This window comes from Daucus carota, chromosome 5 (assembly GCF_001625215.2).
Source record: "Daucus carota subsp. sativus chromosome 5, DH1 v3.0, whole genome shotgun sequence".
Classification (NCBI taxonomy): Eukaryota; Viridiplantae; Streptophyta; class Magnoliopsida; order Apiales; family Apiaceae; genus Daucus; species Daucus carota.
The window spans coordinates 40,040,120-40,059,759 of NC_030385.2; the positions used below are offsets into that span (position 1 = coordinate 40,040,120).

Sequence of the window (19,640 nt, forward strand, 5' to 3'; positions counted from 1 at the left end):
TTGGTTTGTAGACGGTGTAGTCGAAGAACAGGAGAATAGAGATCATCTAAAAACAAAACTCTAGGTTCGGTTTGATTTATTTGTTTCTAAATTTTTATAGATCTGATTTGTTCCATTCTAATTTAATAGAATAAAAAAATCAGTTCGGTTTTGTCCAATATAATCAAATAAACTGAATTGTCCAAATAATATCTTATGTAAACTTATATTTATTATTTCATATTTATATCTATCTTATAAAAATATAGTGGATAATCCTATCTAAAACAGATACTAAAATAAAGTGACATTAATTTTCGTTTTGTTAGTTACCCGGCCAACTCGTTGCTTTGTTTTACGAAAACCTGCTAAACAAATGGAACAAGGCAACTTGGCAAACTGCTCACGACTGACGAGGCCACGCAGTTAGCATGAAATACAAGCAAGTTGCGGGTAGCCGGCAGGCAGCAGTTGGGACTTGGGCTTGGCTCAAAGACTTCCATCCAAAACAGAGTTGAACAAAACGGTCGGTTCTGTCAACAACCAAACCGAATTGAAATAACCGGGGTTTCATATATTTAAAACGAAACCGAACCGAACTCAACTTCTAAACCGAATCAAAATATTTCGATTTTTTTAGTTCGGTTACATAAAAACCAAACATTCAAAACAAAAACTGCAGATTGTTAATACCTGCAGCGACAATCCTATAGAAAACTCAGGATGAAAGATCAACGGTATTAGAAAATCTACATAGTACTCAAAACACAAGACCCTAACAGAAATGCAGAATGCATTACAGTAAAAATTTTATAAATTAATAATATCGATACCGGAGAAATTTATTAATTTGAAGAATTATTAATTTATCAATAAATTAATAATTATTAATTTAAAGAGTTTTTAATCGATTATACTTTACATACCAAATAAAAAGGCAAATTAGTATACGCCTCTCAGAATCCACTTCACAACTTTATGATACAATACAAAAATAAACACCTGAACTATTAGATGCAATAAAAAAAGTTAGAAATGAGCTTTAAATAAACTTGAACTTTGAAGAAAAACAGATAACTATTGAATCATATTTCAACAGAGTGCAATATATTTTTTTCAGTTTCTATGAATTATTAATTTATGATTTTTTTGAGACCGAAAATTATAAAGAGATCTCCCGAAAAGTTATTATCTTATTATTTTATCGAGTTTTTCAATTTTTTACACTAGCCCAAGTCGGGACCGGACAAAATTATTATTTTTGAGAGTTATTAATTTATCAAGTATTAATTTAAAGAGTTTCCACTGTAATTGCAAAAATTACAGTGAGAAGGAGTAAATGTATATTACTAGTAAGAAGGAGTAAAGAATATTTTGAGTTCGGATTTTGGATTTGAATATGAAATCTGATGGATTTTGGGTCGTGGAATTTGGAATGGAGTGTGGACGAGGTGCTTACTCCTAAGCAGCTGAGGTCTGATTACATAATTTATTTTAGTAAAAAAGTTTTCTTATAACTAAAAATTTTAATATAAAACTTTTTTGTTAAAAAGTAAAAAATAAATAAATTATAAAAAAAGACGGACCATCCACGTGTGTTCAAAATCAAGTAATATATCAAATTTGAGATAGAGGGAGTAGCATATTTGGGTCAATTAAACAAAATACTTTATGACTAAAATTTATTTAATATAAATATGCACTTTTCAATATTAGCCGGTAGATTTGAGGATAATTTTATTATTATATACAACGTGTGAGTTATCAAAAATTTAAAAAAATACATCCATACATGTAAAATATGAATTATCCATCTAAATTTATAAGTGTTATCAAAACCAAATTTATAAAATTCGATTATCAATCCGTTCGATCACTTGAATTAAATTGACGGTTTGCTTAATGCATGCATATTACACATGTTAAACACTAAATTTTATATATTTATCTCATTTTAATTGTTATTGTTTATATATATATACACACACGGGTCCATCATCAAGAACTAAATATATAGAAATTAGTGTTTAGTACTCCCTCCGTCTCAATGAATTGTATATAGTTTCCTCTTTGCGACGTCCCACCAATTGTATACATTCCAAAAATAGTAAACTTTTATAATATAAAACATCATTACACCAACTACATTCTTCCATTGTCTTCATTCTTTAATAATACTAGCCTTTAACCCGTGCAGGTATATACTTCGTAATTTATTATTTATAATTTAAATGTTAACATCATTTTATTAGTATTTTAGTATTAATGGATTGAATTTTAATTAAATTATATTATTCAACTGAGTATATTTTCTCCCGATTACTTAAAAATGAAGAGTATATATATATATAGGGTCAGGTTCCACATAGAACCGCTTAAACTTAGAACCTTAGAACCACATTAATAGTCATTAAATGAAAGTAACTTAAATGTGTTTTAAATTAGTACATATTTAAATATACATGTCTTCAATAAATGCACATTCTTATTTTAATAAAACTAACCATATTTGTTCATTCTAACAAGAATAATACATTTGATCCTTAATTTATATATCTCAATAGTGTGATAAAGTGATATATACACAAATTAATTTATATACTGCTGCAGAATCGTGATAAATGAATAAATCGAATGTATCTATTATATTTTAATAACACCATTATCTACATATACTGCAACAGAACTCCAACTTACGAAGAGAGCTGGACCGTATGTGTCTTGATTTTATTTATTATTAGTTATATGTACTGCAGCGGAATCTCATGTTTTGTAATATTATATGAGTTAGATATGTACTGCAGCAGAATATCATGTTTTGTAATATTTTATGAGTTACATATGTACTGCAGCAGAAAATATCGTGTTTTATAATATTACATGAGCAACAAATGTACTGTAGCAGAATCTCGTGTTTGTAATATTATATGAGCTAGATATGTACTGCAGCAGAATCTCGTGTTTTGTAATATTATATGTACTGCAACAAAAAATTTTGTTTTTTAATATTATATTATTAAAATTGGTTGAGAATTACATCATGTTGTATGTTTGATTTGAATGCATAGATATTAATTAATTATTATTGTAAGTAGGGAATAGTTAATGATTATTATGATTTGTAATAATGATCTATATATGAGGTAAGTATTTTAAATAGCATGTAGTTTTAATTTATATTTATATAGCTAGGTAGATCATGACCATTAAATCCATATTCATCTAATGGATGTGTGTGGTCCTAAGTTCTAATTATAATATTGGTTCCGATTTGAACCCCACCATATATATATATATATATATTTATATATATATATATATATATATATATAGGGTGTGGTTCAAATCAGAACCTATACTAGAATTAGAAATTAGAACCGTAGACATCCGTCAGATTTATTTAAAATCTATGGCTGTGATCTAAAGGGCATATATATTAAATCATTTAATATCTCCCCTCATTAAAGCACACATTATATTTTACATTATATTAGGTAATAAATTATATATCATATCTCACTATTTCAGGAAATATATCACACATGATATAATTATAGTATACCATTGCAGCATATCTAATTAAGTAATAGATAAAAAAATCAAATCAATTCATAAATATACTATGGTATATCATTGCAGTATATTTAAGTTACGGATGAGCACGATTGGATAGCCCAAGTGATGGGTTTATCCTCTGTTGTCCCGGGAGACCTGGGTTCGACTCTGGCTCACCCGAAAAGTATTAAAACAGATACTAATTTGTAAGGCATATAAGTCTGCATTGTCAAAAAAAAAAAAGTTACGGATAAAATAATGAATTCACTAATTATTTCATTTCGGCTTATATCGTGTTTCTGAATTGAATCTATTATTTTATCTATTACTTACATATACTGCAATGGTATATACTATGGTTATGTTATTTTTGTATTAGTTTGACAATAGTGTAAGAGTATAATTTATGATATACTGCAATAGTATTTTTTGTTTTAATGAATATATGACATAAAAATAGAGTATACTGCAGCAATATATAATAATTATATATTGCTGCAGTATAATCTATTTACAAAATAGAGTATACTGCAGCAATATATAATAATTATAATTAAAACTAAAACTAGTTAAGGTAAGTAAGTCATTTTATTTAAAGTGATTAGTTAATGGTCATAAATATGTACATATTTAATGCATATAGTACTTCGTAATTAAATGTAATTTCAATCTCAACCATATAATATACTTAGATCTAATGGTCCTTAGCGAGTTCTAAGTTCTAACAATAACTTGGTTCTATCTCGAACCTGACCCTATATATATATATATATATATATATATATATATATATATATATATATATATATATATATATTAGGATTTTAGTACATTTAATCCGAATTTAGTACACGTAGATTTAAAAATTAAAAAATCAGAAAATTCTAATATTTTCCAAACATAGCCGATCGTGTAATACGTTTGAAAGATTTAGTAATGTAATCAATCGAATTTCAACGTAATTTTGTAATCTTGGTTTGAATTATATGAAGGTTCTTGTTAAAAAAAGATATTCAAAATTGTATATTTATAATTTTATTTATAACATCATTATAATTTTTTTAATGAAGTACGTATTATATGATAATGTATTGTCATGAGTGTTTTTAGTATTTGAAACTATTTATAATACTAATAGACTTCACATTTGTAGACTTGTAGTACCAAAAGGAGAGTACCAAACCAAAAAATATAACTAAAACCTTGGACTAGAAATTATACCCATGTTGGCTTATTACAGTATATAGTATAGATAAACACTATTACATCCACTATCTCAAATCTATTACTCCCTCCGTTTCAATTTACATGTCCATTTTCAAGATAACTTTTTGTTTCAAATTACTTGTCCACTTCAACTTTCAATGCAAAATTATATTTCCTAAGTCAATTCTCCTCCACATATCTCTTATTTATATTTTCTAGATCAATCTCACACCACATATTATGCTCATTTAATACAATTAATTAGTGAACAACCACTTTTCTTAAACTGTGTGATTTTTTGAAAGTGGACATCTAATTTGAAACGGAGGGAGTATTAAATATAAACGGGTTCCACCACTATATCCACTTTTCATCTAACATTACTCATTTCTTATACAATTTCTTGGTCTCCGTGTCCCAACCATTTGTATACAAATGGCTGGGACGGATGGAGTATGTGTTTATAGACATTCCGTAAAATATAACTTATACATATATTATTAATTTCAAGATATGAGTTGTGCGAGTAATACTCTCTCCGTCTCTCTGAACAGTTTACGTACATTATTTGCACACATTTTGAGATTTTTATAAAATATAGTTCCATAATTTTTTTTAATTTTTTTTCTTGAATAAAAATTAAAATATCGACAAACATGCCAAAAATAACATAATAAAAATGAAGGGACCGAGGGAGTAATAGTTAAGAATTTAATATTAGTTTGTGTGAATTCAGTGGTCGAGACGACGAGACCACCAGAATAACAAAAATATAGGAAACAAATTTCAGAAATACAAGACCAGTAAATAAAGTGAAAGTGTGAAACAAAACCATGAAAACCACAGAAACAGTCTCAGCCGTCCGATGAAACCCACGAAAATGAAAGCACCACGTGTACGGACAAAAACTGAAGATTACCATAAGAACACATGATAGTACATGCATACATACGAGACCTCTCAACTCCCCCATTCCCATTTCAGGGCACCACTTTCTCGTCCAGTAACAAACCCAGCTATCATTACTCTCTCTCATCACACACACTCTCTCTCTAGAAAGAAAACCCTAGTAGGACGATGGCGGTGGGAAGAGGAGCGAGAACGGAGAAGAAGATAGCGTACGACGAGAAGCTGTGCAAGCTGCTGGATATTTATAACCAGATACTTATTGTGGGGGTTGATAATGTTGGGTCGAATCAGTTGCAGGGGATCAGGGCTGGGTTGAGGGGTGATTCTATCATTTTGATGGGGAAGAATACGATGATGAAGAGGTCTATTCGTGTTCATGCTGAGAAGACCGGAAATACTGCCATTCTTAGCCTCATTCCTCTCCTTGTGGTACTTGCGCTTCATTCATCTGATATGTGTCACCTTACACTTCTCTCTCTCTCTCTCTCTCTCTCTCTCTCTCTCTCTCTCTCCCTCCCTCTCTCCCTCCCTCTCTCCCTCCCCATCTCCCTCTCCCTCTCCCTCTCCCCTCCATCCCTCTCCCTCTCTCCCCCTCTCTTCCTCTCTCTCTCTCTCTTTCTCACTCACTCAGTGGCTCTGTCTTACAAACACACTTGTTACTTTTATTACTGTCATTATGGAACAGTACATACAGTTGTGATAATTATTTTTGACTACTATTTTGGAGGTCTTAAGAAAAAAATTTAAACAGAGGGTTGTTTAGATCTGGATTGTTATGGAAGGATTCTATATATTATTTTTTGGTTTTGTAGAATTATGAGAGGTTCCGATTTATGACATATTGATTGTTATTTGTGGCCTGTGGGAATCTGTAGTTCTGTAAACAGAGAATGATGAAATTAATTCATATCGTGTTAAAAGTTTATTATAATATGTGATGCGAGATTAATTACTTCCTTAAATATTTAGTAAGGACGTTTGTTGGTATTTTAATATATTTTTCATTATTTTCCGGAGTTGCGATCTGTAAGAATGGAACTAATATTTGTTAATACGGCTCTGTTTATGATACAGGGAAATGTGGGTTTGATATTTACCAAGGGTGATCTGAAGGAAGTGAGTGATGAAATTGCCAAATATAAGGTATGTACATTGATGCTTTAATATGGTAGCTGTCAGTCTGTGAGTTTGTGAATATTATTCTAACATATTTATTATTTTTTCTACAAGTTCTTGTATGATTATTATTCCTTGTACAACAACAAAGTTGATGTGTGTTGCTTCAGTTATTTATCTACACACATGTCTTTGTTTCATTTCCTTGTACCGCAAACAGATGGCCCCTCCACCTATGATATTCTGCACACTTGTATGGTTATACAATAATCTTATACGGAAGATGTTCCAAGTAGAATCATCAAGTAATTTTTTCTTTATGTTAGGCATCTTCAGATGTTATTTAACTATTGGAAGTTGGAAAGTTGAGAAAGTAAATTTCTCAACATATCGTATCTGATTCCAGTAACATATAATCAATATTGTGATGGATATGAGAATGACATGTGCAGTTCTGTGATTATTGTTAATGTGTCTGAGTTTATCATCAAACTCTGAGTTCTGTAATTTTGTAAAGTGGACCTGATTTTAACAGACGGAACTGTAACAATGAAAATTGCTCCAACTTTTCTAATAAGCGGTTCAAATAATTTTATCATTATGAGGGGAACACCTTTTGTGGATGATCTGTGATCATCAATGTTTTGTTTCAAAATGTTTAATTTTACTACTCGGGGACTAGCCTTTACTAATTTTATATTATACTTCTACAGAAGAAGTGTGTAAAACTACTTTACACTTGCTTGGAAGAATCCAGTATATTTAGTTTATTCAATCTTAGTAATTAAGGATGTGAGTAGTCTCTTGTGTTGACATATGGTAGTCAGCATGTTTTAGACTTCATTTTCACTATCTGTCCATCTTGAAAATGCTTGCTTCATCAGGTTGGAGCTCCTGCACGTGTTGGCCTCATTGCTCAAATTGATGTCGTTGTGCCCCCTGGAAACACAGGGCTTGATCCATCCCAGACATCCTTCTTTCAGGTTATTTTGCTGATGTAAGTAGTTAGAAACAGAATTGCTCAATGTGACTGCTATAACATTGCTTCTACATTTCCAGGTGCTTAATATTCCCACTAAAATCAACAAAGGGACGGTGGAGATAACAACAAACGTGGATCTGATCAAGAAGGGGGACAAGGTTGGGTCCTCTGAAGCTGCCCTTCTGTCAAAGCTTGGTCTGAGGCCCTTTTCATATGGCCTAATTGTGAAGTCAGCTTATGACAATGGCTCTGTCCTTAGTCCAGATATTCTTGAACTCACTGAAGATGATGTTGCACTTAAGTTTGCAAATGCGTTGGCAAATGTTGCTGCTGTTGCCCTTTCTATTTCCTACCCAAGTATTGCTGCAGCACCATCCATGTTCATCAATGCCTACAAAAATGTCTTGGCTTTGAGTGTGGCAACAGATTATACTTTCAAGCAGGCTGAGAAAATAAAGGAGTTTTTGAAGGTCAGTAATTGAAGTGAAACTAAAATACCAGTTATATATTATTTGTCCGAGGCAATGTTCAAGTATGCCCTGTCTTTCTCCAAGTTAAAAACGAGTTTCCTACAAACTCATTATTAGCAGTCTGGCTACCAAATATATTTCTCCACACTATCAAAGTTTATCGTATTGTTTTGTTTATCCTAGCTGGGAATGATAAATCATTTTGAATATTTGACTTCTCAGGATCCTTCTAAGTTTGCTAGCACTGTGGCTGCGACTGCTGCTCCATCTGGTGGTCAGGCAGCTCCTGCAAAGGAGGAAGCTAAGAAGGAAGAACCAGAAGAGGAGTCAGATGATGATCTGGTGTCTGGTTTGTTCGATTAAGATGAGTCTAGTCGTTTTGCTAATGACACTCGAATGCTGAGAGAGTTTAGTAGTCATATGTCTAAAGACAATCTGCTTTGCTTGCTTTTGTAAGACCTTATTCCTATGCTTTGTTTAACGTTTGAATCTGCTGGATGCTAGGAAGTAGGAACGTTCCAAGTTGTTGGCCGTTTAAGTTCCAAATCTGCCGAGGGTTAAATAATCTTCTGAACATTTAGATGCTTGCTAAAACCTCTAATTCTCTCTGGTTTTCATATGACCCTAGTTGTTATCAAGAGTTCTAAATCTACCCCATGCTAAGAAAATAAGAGTTCTCTGAGATCTGCTGGATTATTTTACTTTTAGTTAAGTGTGAAATCTACTAGGAATGGGCATAAATATGGATTTGTTTTAAAAAAAAATAAAAAAAATCTTCTCTCTTAAAGATTTTTCAAGGCTTCTGTCAAAAAAAAAAAAGAGGAATTTTCATGGCTGGATATGCCATATTTGTCGGATGTAATTATCAGTAAATATCAAAGTTTGACCCTCAAGAATGATTGTAACAAAGGTCAGATACTACTAATTTTTAGATATCAAATTTTTGTTGATGGATTTTTTTTTATGAAAGGGTTACAGAAAAGTGATCATCAATGTGTATCTTAAAAAAAAATCATATTAGTAATCATGGTCATTGGAAGGCCAATTTGTCCTGTTTGGGTAGATAACATAACTTTTTTGTAAAAAGCTCTTACAAAATTATTTGATAAATTTAAAATTAGTTTTTTAAATAATATTTTTTTCAAAAGCTGCTTTTAGAGAAATTAAGTCCTCACATATTTTTCAAAAGAATTATCAAACAATTTATCAGAAATCTAAAAATACTTATTTTAACTCGCATTTTTTTAACCATATAGTAAAACTGTTGGGTGTTCCATTCTGGGACAACTAAACCTTATTTCTTAACATCTTTGTTTGTAAATTTCATAGTATCAAGCAGTGTTCTAAAAGTCGGCGATTAATCGGGATTAATCGCCGATTAATCGTTGTTCGGTCGGCTACCGTCTCGATTAAGCGTTAATCGGTGAAAAAATCGTTTTTTATAAAAATCGGGATTAATCGGTTAAAAGTCGGGATTAATCGGAAAAAGTCGGTCAAAAATCGGTGAATTTAAAAAAAATTAAATAAAAAGCAATTTATTTTTAAAATTTTAAATTTAATTTTAAATAAAACAAAAGTCACGGAAATGACACATAAATTAAAGTTGTTTTTATTACCTTTCATTCTTTCATTAGCTCCCAAACTCTAATTACATAAATTTGCAATATCTTTTTTCGCAAATTCAATCAAATTCAAGTTTATATATGAGATGACTCGACTTTTATCATGTTTTGTGTTATAAAAAATCATCAATTCATTTGATTTTATAAGACTATAAATTTATATTATATATAATTATATAAATATATATATAATTAAAAAAATAATATTAAATTGATTACGATTAATGATCCGATTAATCACTCCGATTAATCTCCGATTATCCGATTAATCGCTGGACGGTGCCTTCACCGACTAAGTCCGATTTCCGCTTTTTACAACACTGGTATCAAGTAATAAGTAGATGTTAAAAGATTTTTTGTCAACAATAAACGAAATTTCCGAAACTAGCAATGTTAGATTCAAATGTATTTTATAGGGACTTTTAAAGTCACATGCTAGTGTTTAGCCAAATTTGACATAGGGGGCTGTATCCACTTACCTTGTCACTTGTCAAAAATAAGCTCAGCAAGATAAATCAAAACTTAACTTCGTATAAATTGAATAATTGACATGTTTACATAATAAAAGCAACATATTGTGTAAATTAAATTCTGAGGTTCTACATCACTATCTCGTATAGTCGATTCGACCATGTGATTACAATCTCTATCTGTATATTCAAATGCAATTACTAAATTGCAAGTCTTACTATGTGTGTAGGCTGTAGCTAACATCTATTCTTGATTTCTGATCTAACGATAATTGGTTGAAGCATCAGCAGAGTTAGAATGGCTGGACTCATCTACCTTGAAACCACAGGCTTAGCACCTATTACCTGCATATCGTGCAAAAAAGTTAAACTAGGCATCTCTGTGATCAATGGAGCAGTCCACACAGGAAAGCGGACTTTGCATTATAGGTGGAGCAAATTCTTTTCCTCAAATTATAAGAGCAGGACACTGCACACATGCATTTTAATACCTTAATATCATTCTGAATCTACATCATTCTGATCAACCTATTTATTTGTAATGGTAACTAGTATTTTCCTACTATATCATGCATTCTGTCAAACTAGCACCTAGTGCCTAAAATCCTATATAGATGTCAAATGGACTCAACTAGTAAATTGTATATCATTTTACAAAAACAGTTGGAGAATATACAAAAAAATTCATGCATGACTTTATTTCATGATGGATTATACAAAAAAAATAAAAAAATACACGGGAATGATCTCTAACCATTTTAAACAGATGCTTCAAAGGCGCCACAAATTGACTGTTGAGAACATTGCAATAGTTTATTGAAGACAATTTCGGAAGTAGCGAACACCCTGTTTCAGATACTTAATGAGTGAACACAATAATATTTGCTAACTGTGCGCAATGAAAATATTAAGGAAAAAGAAACTCAAGAAAAAGATACAAGTAGATTGACCATGACTCCATGAGTGCACAAATAGGATACCAAATAAGTTTGTTATACCTGCAATGCAAAAGTAATGTCTGCTTCATCTATCTTTAGTGAAACTCGTCTCAATTTTTCTTCTCGAGATTGACCAAGCTTAAGAATACCCTGCACGTCAAATGATCTATCATATATTTACCATCTATCAATAGTGATTGTTGTCCTAGATGGGGTATATTGGTGAATACAACAAACGCAGAAAACTATAGGACGAAAGTTAAGAGTAAGCTAAGAACAAATTTAGTTAAGAGGACCAGGGACTTTCAATATTAAATTGTTTCGATCTGGCATTCATATAGGTGCAGTTTTATTTCATCAACTAGGCATGGCAAGAATGCGTAAAGGATATTTTATATTTCATCACAAAAGTCTAGGACCAAGAGTCCCTAAGTGCTGATTAAAAAATATATCATATCATCCAAAATGGCTACTGCTTCTAACAAAGGTCAATTCAGATTGCATCCTTAATACTCAGAGCTTTCTCTGTACCTGGTCACTAAGCACTCTGCACATACTTGAAAGTTCCATTATTCCTATCGGTGGTATTTGCGTTGTTTTGCAGATGTCCATGTAAGACTTGTTTAGCTGCATCAACAAATAAAAAATTAAATAATGTAAATAGATCCAGCAGTTGCCACCAAATTAAAGTGATTTTTAATATTTCATTATAGTAAAAAGCATACCTCCCCAATAGTTGTATCTTTTTTAGCCCTGCGGAACAGCACCACAGCCGAACACAGGATTATCTGCTCAAACAATTAAATGGGTCTTAGAATCTTAGCGAGGTAATACAGATATTTTTCAGACACAAATATAACTACTTTTCAACTGGTAGCAAGAAGTCAAGGATTCAAGCCTCTGTTGAGGCATGTGCGTAAGTATTTGAATTTCTGTAATATTTCATTACAGAAAGATAAATTACCTGCTGATGCTGTGGAAGGGATTGTATAGTCTCAACTACTGGCGATCTATAAGCCTTTGACAAAGCAAGAGCCATATGATCTATCCTCACCTGTAGTTACAGTACAGGACCAAATGATTTAAGTGACTATACAAAAGGTAACAGAAGGAACATAATTATTAGATTATATTATCCATTAGTTGAATCATTTAGAAGATATTCATTATAGGTAAGTCATCAATATTAAGAAACCTGTGGCTAGAACATCCTACACATGTTGACCATGTTGCAAACAATACTGAGAGTAGATATAGAATAAATTGTTTAAGACGAAATTAATATTTGAAGAAAAATTCCATCAGATAAATTTGTTGAAAGAAATTTGTACTACTTATCATTCATAACAATTAGTTACAGCTAGCTGTTTTCTATCTAGCCTCCTATACAACAAACTCAGCAATTCGTTGACCAAATAGCCGCTAATAAAATTTAAGGGTACTTGCACCATCAAAATTTAAAACCAAAGGGAGAAGTGAGCACTTACTACATTCTTTTCTTGCAGTTTCAAAATCTCACCAGCAGCAGCTGTTGTTTGATCAGAAAAACCATTATCTATGACTGAAATATTCACATCAGATGTAGTTTCTTTGAGCTCAACTTCTAAAATCTCAATCGCACTCCTGAACAAAACAACATATTGATATAAAGTCAGAGCTGGCAAAACAAGAAAATTCATTACAGAATAAATTGATTCTCTTATCTTCTGGACTACATTCTAGCTATCTTAGTTTGTTAATCTTCTACTGGAGGCATGTAAGACACCTACAATAGCATTCCAAAAACTGCAAATACTTTATTATGTGATGCATATTTTAATATATATCCGTGTTCTGATTGTGATCTGACATTGCTAAGATTATTAAATTTTGTGAACAAAATTTATGTTTCCTATGATGTTATATAGTTTATATGAAGGCATGTGTTGTGTAGACACCTAAACTCTGTGGAACTCACAAATAATCGAAAAACACCTCTGGCTAAAATCATATAACTATTGTCAGACTTGGCGATATTAACACAAGTGTCAGTTGGTGCTATTATGCAGTCCAGGTACAAACAGATTAATTCAACCATAATCACCCTAACCTGCAAATTCCAAGTGCTTTCCTCATGTCCCCAGAAGCAGATGCAACTTTCTGCAATCAGAAAAATATATCATGCACTGTTACGTTTACCTTATAGTATTATTTTTGTACCATATAATATTATTCCCAAAAAGTTCATCCATCAAATATAAATTATCAATTACAATTCAGTAACCATTTATGATTCTTATATCTAAATTTGTATTTGTAACATAAAACTGTCCTGGACTAAGATCATTCTCACCTTTATAATCATCATTAAAGTTTTACAGATCCCCAAGGAAATTATATAATAGGGAAGAAACAAATAACAGGAAACATAGATTGTCATGTACTCACTCTGGCACAGAATTCCAATGCTTGTGGTTGAAACACAGTATAAGGAAGGACCTGTCATAGTGGTTTCAAGTTCAAAGAAAGAAAGTATTAGAGAAATTATATAGGTATCGGCAACACAAGGCACACCCATTTATAAGTTTCACAAAGGTGAATAATAATTAAGGCCGAGGCCAACATTTACCCTTAAGCGCTGTTGAATTATCTTGATTATCTGATCCTTGGAGTAGGCTCGAAAAGTCACAACCATAGGCTTGCCTAGCAAAAGAGCGGCAAAAATTAAGATGCATTTCATCCCGAATAACTGATTCAAATTCTTCTCATGTATAGAATATAGAAATAGTTTTGTTGGTGATGTTTCTGGATGGACTTAATAAGAAAATTATATAATACTCCTTGCTCCAACTCTCAGTAGTTTCAGTTTGTAGACTCATCAGAACAGTCTGAAAAACTTAGAATAATGTAGATATGCTGGGTTAATCATAATTGATACACTGCATTTGATTTATATGTAGGAACATATGGTTAACGTAATGTTACTCTCTGAAAGAAGGGAAAAAAATAACTAAGCCTAAATATTGGCATCCTTTAACACCTAAACATGAATTGAGTTCAAACATGCTGCGGCACTTATTAGGATACACAATCACAACTTCATTCTCTGAATTTATAACAAGCTCAATAGTCTAAAATATCGAGAACACCAGTGTCATTAAAAAAACTGGCATATAAAATAGTTAATCAAATAGGAGCAATTACTCACAATTTAGGGACTGCAGTTTTGGCAGGAACCGGTCTGCAAGATCAATGGCATTTGCTATACCTGCATATGTAAGTGAAGCGATTAAGGAGAAGTCTTACAACTTCTGAGCTTACCATTAATTACCCTGGAGTTAAGCTAGTGGGAAAACAAAAAGAAATAAAATCATGCCTAGTACTTTGAAGAAGAAAGACATGAAAGCATGAGTGCCATAATCACACCTATCAATATGCATCTGGAGAACGGTTTTGTTGTTAGCAGAAATAGATCATGAAGCACAGAGCGATCTTTTGTAATCAGATAATCCAACTCATCAGCAATAATCAGCCTGTATCAATAACATATTATTAAGCATACTTATGTTGTTGAATTACAGTCAGTCATAATAAGAGGCATCGTAATGTTCAAAAGAAAAGGACTCTCAAAAACATAGTGATTCTTCTCTGATCATTTAGTCCAAATCATCAAATTACAAGTCCAGACCGATTTAAACACTTGTAGTATGGAAAAAGTATGCTCTAGAGATTAAAACTTCTTTTGTTTATGTCTTAACATTATCATGTTTATTAAATATGCGCAGATAATTGTGATTTCTATAGACTGAGCAGTATACCACACCAATAAATGGAAGCATGATCCTTACATCATTCTCGTTCCAGATGACTGTTGCTTTTGAGAATAAAAGTTCTGAAGTTGCTTTAAAGGTGAAGTTGGACCTCTGATTTTCGTTTGTGGTTGGCAACTTGTAAGAATCTGTGAGCAACATTAGACTGTGAGCACATGTACATAGAATGCAATGATTTTAATACTGATATTGGTACCTTTGTAAAAATGTCAGAGGTATTAGTTAATGAAGTACAATTTAATGCAAAAACATCCGGTGACTGAAGACCCTCCTGAAAATAATACCATACAATACAATTCAGTAAAAACTAATGTCAAATTGTCCAATACGCCATACGTTTGCATAAAATTTAGCACAATCTTCAATTCTAACATTGAAATCATCGCACATCACTCAAAGATTCAAAAGGCTTCCGCAGATCGAAGTAAGTTCATACTTTCCAAACATGTAAATCTCAGTAGTACAAGTAAAAAGCAAATAGAGGTATTCAACAAGAAAACATAATGCAACCTGTGCATGTCACCTGGATATGTTAATCATGGGATTGAAGTAGCATAATTAAGAGGAGATTTGATGTTATAATGTAATAGCATTGCTAGAAGAAACAGCTTCCAAAGCTACATGCAAACCATCTTTTACCATTTCAGAAATTTGCTTTAAATGTCAGATTTAATTTTCCTACCAAGACAGTAATGCGAAGGATCCCCAATAAAAGATCTCAAATATGAACAATATATATTGGTGTCTAAAATTCATTATGATTTTAGAGACCAATATATTAGAACATTTATTTCATTATGTGACACATATTTCAGTTCCACTCATTTGCAAATTTGGAAGTAATTGCAAGAATGACTTTCATGGCTACTAATGGATTATGAAATGAATTGAAATGATTTACTACTTATACAGAAAACAACAGGAAAAAAAATGAAGCAATAAAAGATCATCCAAACGAGCAAAAAAAAGTCAGTTTTTTTTATTAAAAAAAAAATACATCTGATATAGAAGACTTAGACCAACTATAATCATTAGAATAATATACTGAACAAGGCAATAAGAATACCTCCTGTGTCCAATCAATCAGAGATCCTTTAATCTTATCCATTGACAGTGATTTTCCGGTCCCTGGCAACCCACATACATAAAGGCTCCCAGATTTCTCTTGTTTTACACATTGTTTGCAGAACTCCAATATCTTTTTCTGCTCATCTTCTCTGCACACCACTGTAGGTTGCTCTGTTGATACATGCAAAGCCTCCTTTACAGTTCTCAGTTGATTGACATCTATAAATTCACATGAAAAGCAACAATTAATAATTCAAATGTGTAATGCCTCAAGCTCACAATTCAAAGGTCTAGCCAGTCACCACAATCAGTCTGTCACTTGAATACAGTCCTCTATCTTTCTGATGGAGTGGTTAACAGAAAGGGAAAAAAAAGGATTACTTAACAAATCTAGACATAAAAATCAGAACAGATTTACCAGAATGTATAGGCAATTCAAAAGATTTTATTATTCTATATAAAATAGGTAGTCTTTGGTCACTGCTGAACTGTAGTTACCTGTTGGATTCCATACAGGTTTATCCTGAAAACTATCTGACAATTTCTTCACCGGTGTCTTTATAGTCAATTTTTCAGCCAACTCAGTCTTAACTCTCTGTAAAATAACAAAAAAACACAATGAATACATTATATAATGAAAGGTCATTACTAAACAACACAACTATATAATTGATTACAATCAAAAAACAACTTACAGTTGATGGACTATTCGGGCTGTCAAGAATGAACCGCCGAGGAGATTTCAACTTCATTGGACTGCTTTGCTTAGCTGAATCAGATCTAAGCGTTCGTTTCCGAGGAGTGGAGTTAACATCGGTCTGGACCTCACCAGTGGCTGGAGATAAGTTACGGTCAACAATTGTCGGCATGGCTAGATCAGAATTCTTTCCTTCCTAATCAATCTGAGGTGCAATCCAATAAGAGATGCGCGCAATCCAATATTAGATGTGGAGCCACTTATAAAGACAAACCAACCTAATTATCAATTTAATCAATTAATCATCTCAGGAGACGAGCACACAAATACATTTTCTAGAGCAATTTCAATCACCGAATCAATAAAATTAATCATTTAGCTCATCAACCGATTACAATTCAACTTAATGCTAAATTGTTTGAGCAATATTAACATCATATAGACTTTTCCTTTTAGTTTAACTGTTTATAATCCAACCGAAACGCCGAAAACCTCCGGGGACTTTCATCGAACAATTGGTACTCATTTACAACAATTCAACAAAATACAAATCCGTAAACTCTAAGCACAAACAATTACAAACAATCAACTAAAGCTAATTAATAATTCACCAAATTAGTAAACAATTAACTTAATGAATATGAATAATATATTTACATGAGAAGATATGTACGTAGGTAGGGCGTTACCTGAGCGGCGAGCAGTGAGACGAGAGTTCACCGGAATTGATAGCTCCGGCGGCGATCAACAAGCGAGATCTATATAGTGTGTGTAAGTGTGTGAAGATGGATATATACACACAAAAATGTGTGTGTATATATGGGGTGAAATGGCGCGTACCTACCATAAAATATAAATTTTAACGCGGGAAAGATGGATGTGCGCCCTGTTCCCGCCATTTGTTTTTGAGAGGGAAGATGGTTTTCGCTGATATTTATGAAGTACAGGCGACGATATATATTTGATTATCTAGTAATGAAAATAGATTTAAAAAAAAACAATTTCAGGGATAGAATTTTTTTAACAATAAAATATTATATTAAATAATTAAATTATTAGAAAATATATACAATAACATTCTGTTAATTTTATAGTATATATTTTATATATATCAAAACTCGGGTCACTAGTAATTTTTATTTTGAGTTGTATGAATTTATAAAGGCATCTAAATGTATTTTGTAAAAAGGCATGTCGCGTGTTTCTTTTTTTTTATTTGTATCATCTTTCCAACTTTTTTCTTTTCTTATATATTTTTTTTACTAAAAAACGTTTCTAATTAAAATAATTTTAAACAAGATAATGTCAAGTTAGCTTCTTTTTGTATATCACATAAGTTAAAGGTGGATCGTCAAAATCACTATTTTTCGAAAAAATTTCGAATTCAGGAAAATATAGCAGAGAGCATCCCTTAGCCCCCTCTGGTTCCGCCACTATCCATGACACATGCATGGTATTCGGGGAAACTTCATTTTGTCCACTTATATTTTGTTTCATATTTCTTCCGACATGTCGCATTATATGTAAGTTTAAGGTTTATTTTACATATCTGGCAATACAAAAATATTATAAAAAATATAATATGTTTTATTGGGTTCATATCCTTTTCTTGTTTTTTTGTGGTGAGCATTCGATCAGTTCGGTCTAAAACCGGACCGAACTGAATAGATAGAGAACCGAAATTTCATATTTTCGTAGACCGAAATTCTATTATGAATCGGACCGAAATAATAATAGTTCAGTCCGGGCCGGCCCAAAAGAATCGAAATTATTTTAAAAATTAAAATTTATATTATTAAAAAAGTTAAAGGCCTTGTTTGTAAGTTAGCTGTTAGCTGTTAGCGGTGGCGGATTGAAATTAGCTGTTTTGGAAGAAAGTGTTTGGTAAATAGCTGATTGAATTAGCTGTTTGTACTTTACGCAGACACATTACCAATCATCTAATTGAAAAAGCTCTTCCCAGTAGTTTTTTCAAAATTAGCTTTTTGGATCCAAAAAGCTATTTCAATAAGCTAACTGCCAAACACCAACATTAGCTTTTTCATTTGGTCAAACATCTAATTTGATCCAAAAAGCTAATTTCATCTCAAAAAACTAACTTCCAAACACCCCCAAAATTCAAGATTTTTTTGAAAAAATAATACTCCCTCCGTCCCACCCATTTCTTTACACTTTCCTTTTTGGGGTGTCCCACCCAATTCTTTACATTTCAAAATTTACCAAAAATAGTCAATGGTCCCACCACTTCTCCACTTTTCTTTCCTTTTCACACTACTTTTACTCCGCTATCTACTTTTTATACATTAAAAACCAATGGGTCCCATCACTTTACCCACTTTTCTTCCTTTTTTCCACTATTTTATACATATTTCTTAACCTCCATGCCCAACCATTCGATGAGAAATGGGTGAGACGGAGGGAGTATTTATTAATCATCACCACTTCACCAAAGACAAATATACTTAAATTTACAAATTAGATATTATAATTATAACACATAAGATATATATTAAATATATTATAAATATATATTAATTTTATATATTATTCGGTTTATTCGGTTCGGAAGGAAATATATTTTTACGGACCGGACCAAACCGATTTTATTTCAATCTACTCGGTCTTAATCATATATACCGAATTTTCAGAAAATTAGGACTAAACCGAACCGAATTCGCACGATTCGGTTGGGTTCGGTTCTGCTCACCCGTAGTTCAGACGTTCAATAATAAAGAAGAATTCACAAAATCCGAAAGCCTAATATAACATATATATTGTTCCTTGTCATTCATTTCTATGATAATAATGTCTTATATTAT

General features: G+C 31.9%; 2 protein-coding genes across 3 annotated transcripts; one reads left to right on the forward strand and one right to left on the reverse strand.

The window, feature by feature from the left end:
* Positions 1–5,688: 5,688 nt before the first annotated feature.
* Positions 5,689–8,834, forward strand: LOC108220944 (large ribosomal subunit protein uL10). The gene is made up of 5 exons (XM_017394842.2): positions 5,689–6,078; positions 6,724–6,792; positions 7,650–7,748; positions 7,825–8,217; positions 8,440–8,834. Exons 1-5 carry the CDS (start codon positions 5,818–5,820, stop codon positions 8,578–8,580), a joined length of 963 nt encoding a protein of 320 aa, XP_017250331.1. The 5' UTR covers positions 5,689–5,817; the 3' UTR covers positions 8,581–8,834.
* A 1,516-nt stretch (positions 8,835–10,350) lies between these two features.
* On the reverse strand, positions 10,351–17,649 carry LOC108220809 (cell division control protein 6 homolog B). 2 transcript variants are annotated; one of them, XM_064094687.1, is made up of 18 exons: positions 17,511–17,640; positions 16,820–17,099; positions 16,623–16,719; positions 16,123–16,343; positions 15,253–15,327; positions 15,075–15,184; positions 14,653–14,759; positions 14,435–14,494; positions 13,856–13,929; positions 13,675–13,725; positions 13,337–13,386; positions 12,735–12,870; positions 12,212–12,301; positions 11,973–12,035; positions 11,779–11,874; positions 11,308–11,397; positions 11,064–11,155; positions 10,351–10,654 (listed from the first exon to the last, which is right to left on the reverse strand). In XM_064094687.1, the coding sequence occupies exons 2-17, from the start codon at positions 16,991–16,993 to the stop codon at positions 11,123–11,125; spliced, it is 1,527 nt and encodes a 508-aa protein (XP_063950757.1). In that variant the 5' UTR covers positions 16,994–17,099; positions 17,511–17,640; the 3' UTR covers positions 10,351–10,654; positions 11,064–11,122. The 2 variants fall into 2 exon arrangements, with proteins under 2 accessions (XP_063950757.1, XP_017250157.1); XM_017394668.2 differs by having other exon boundaries at positions 10,517–10,654; positions 16,820–17,026; positions 17,511–17,649.
* Between the last annotated feature and the right edge of the window lie 1,991 nt (positions 17,650–19,640).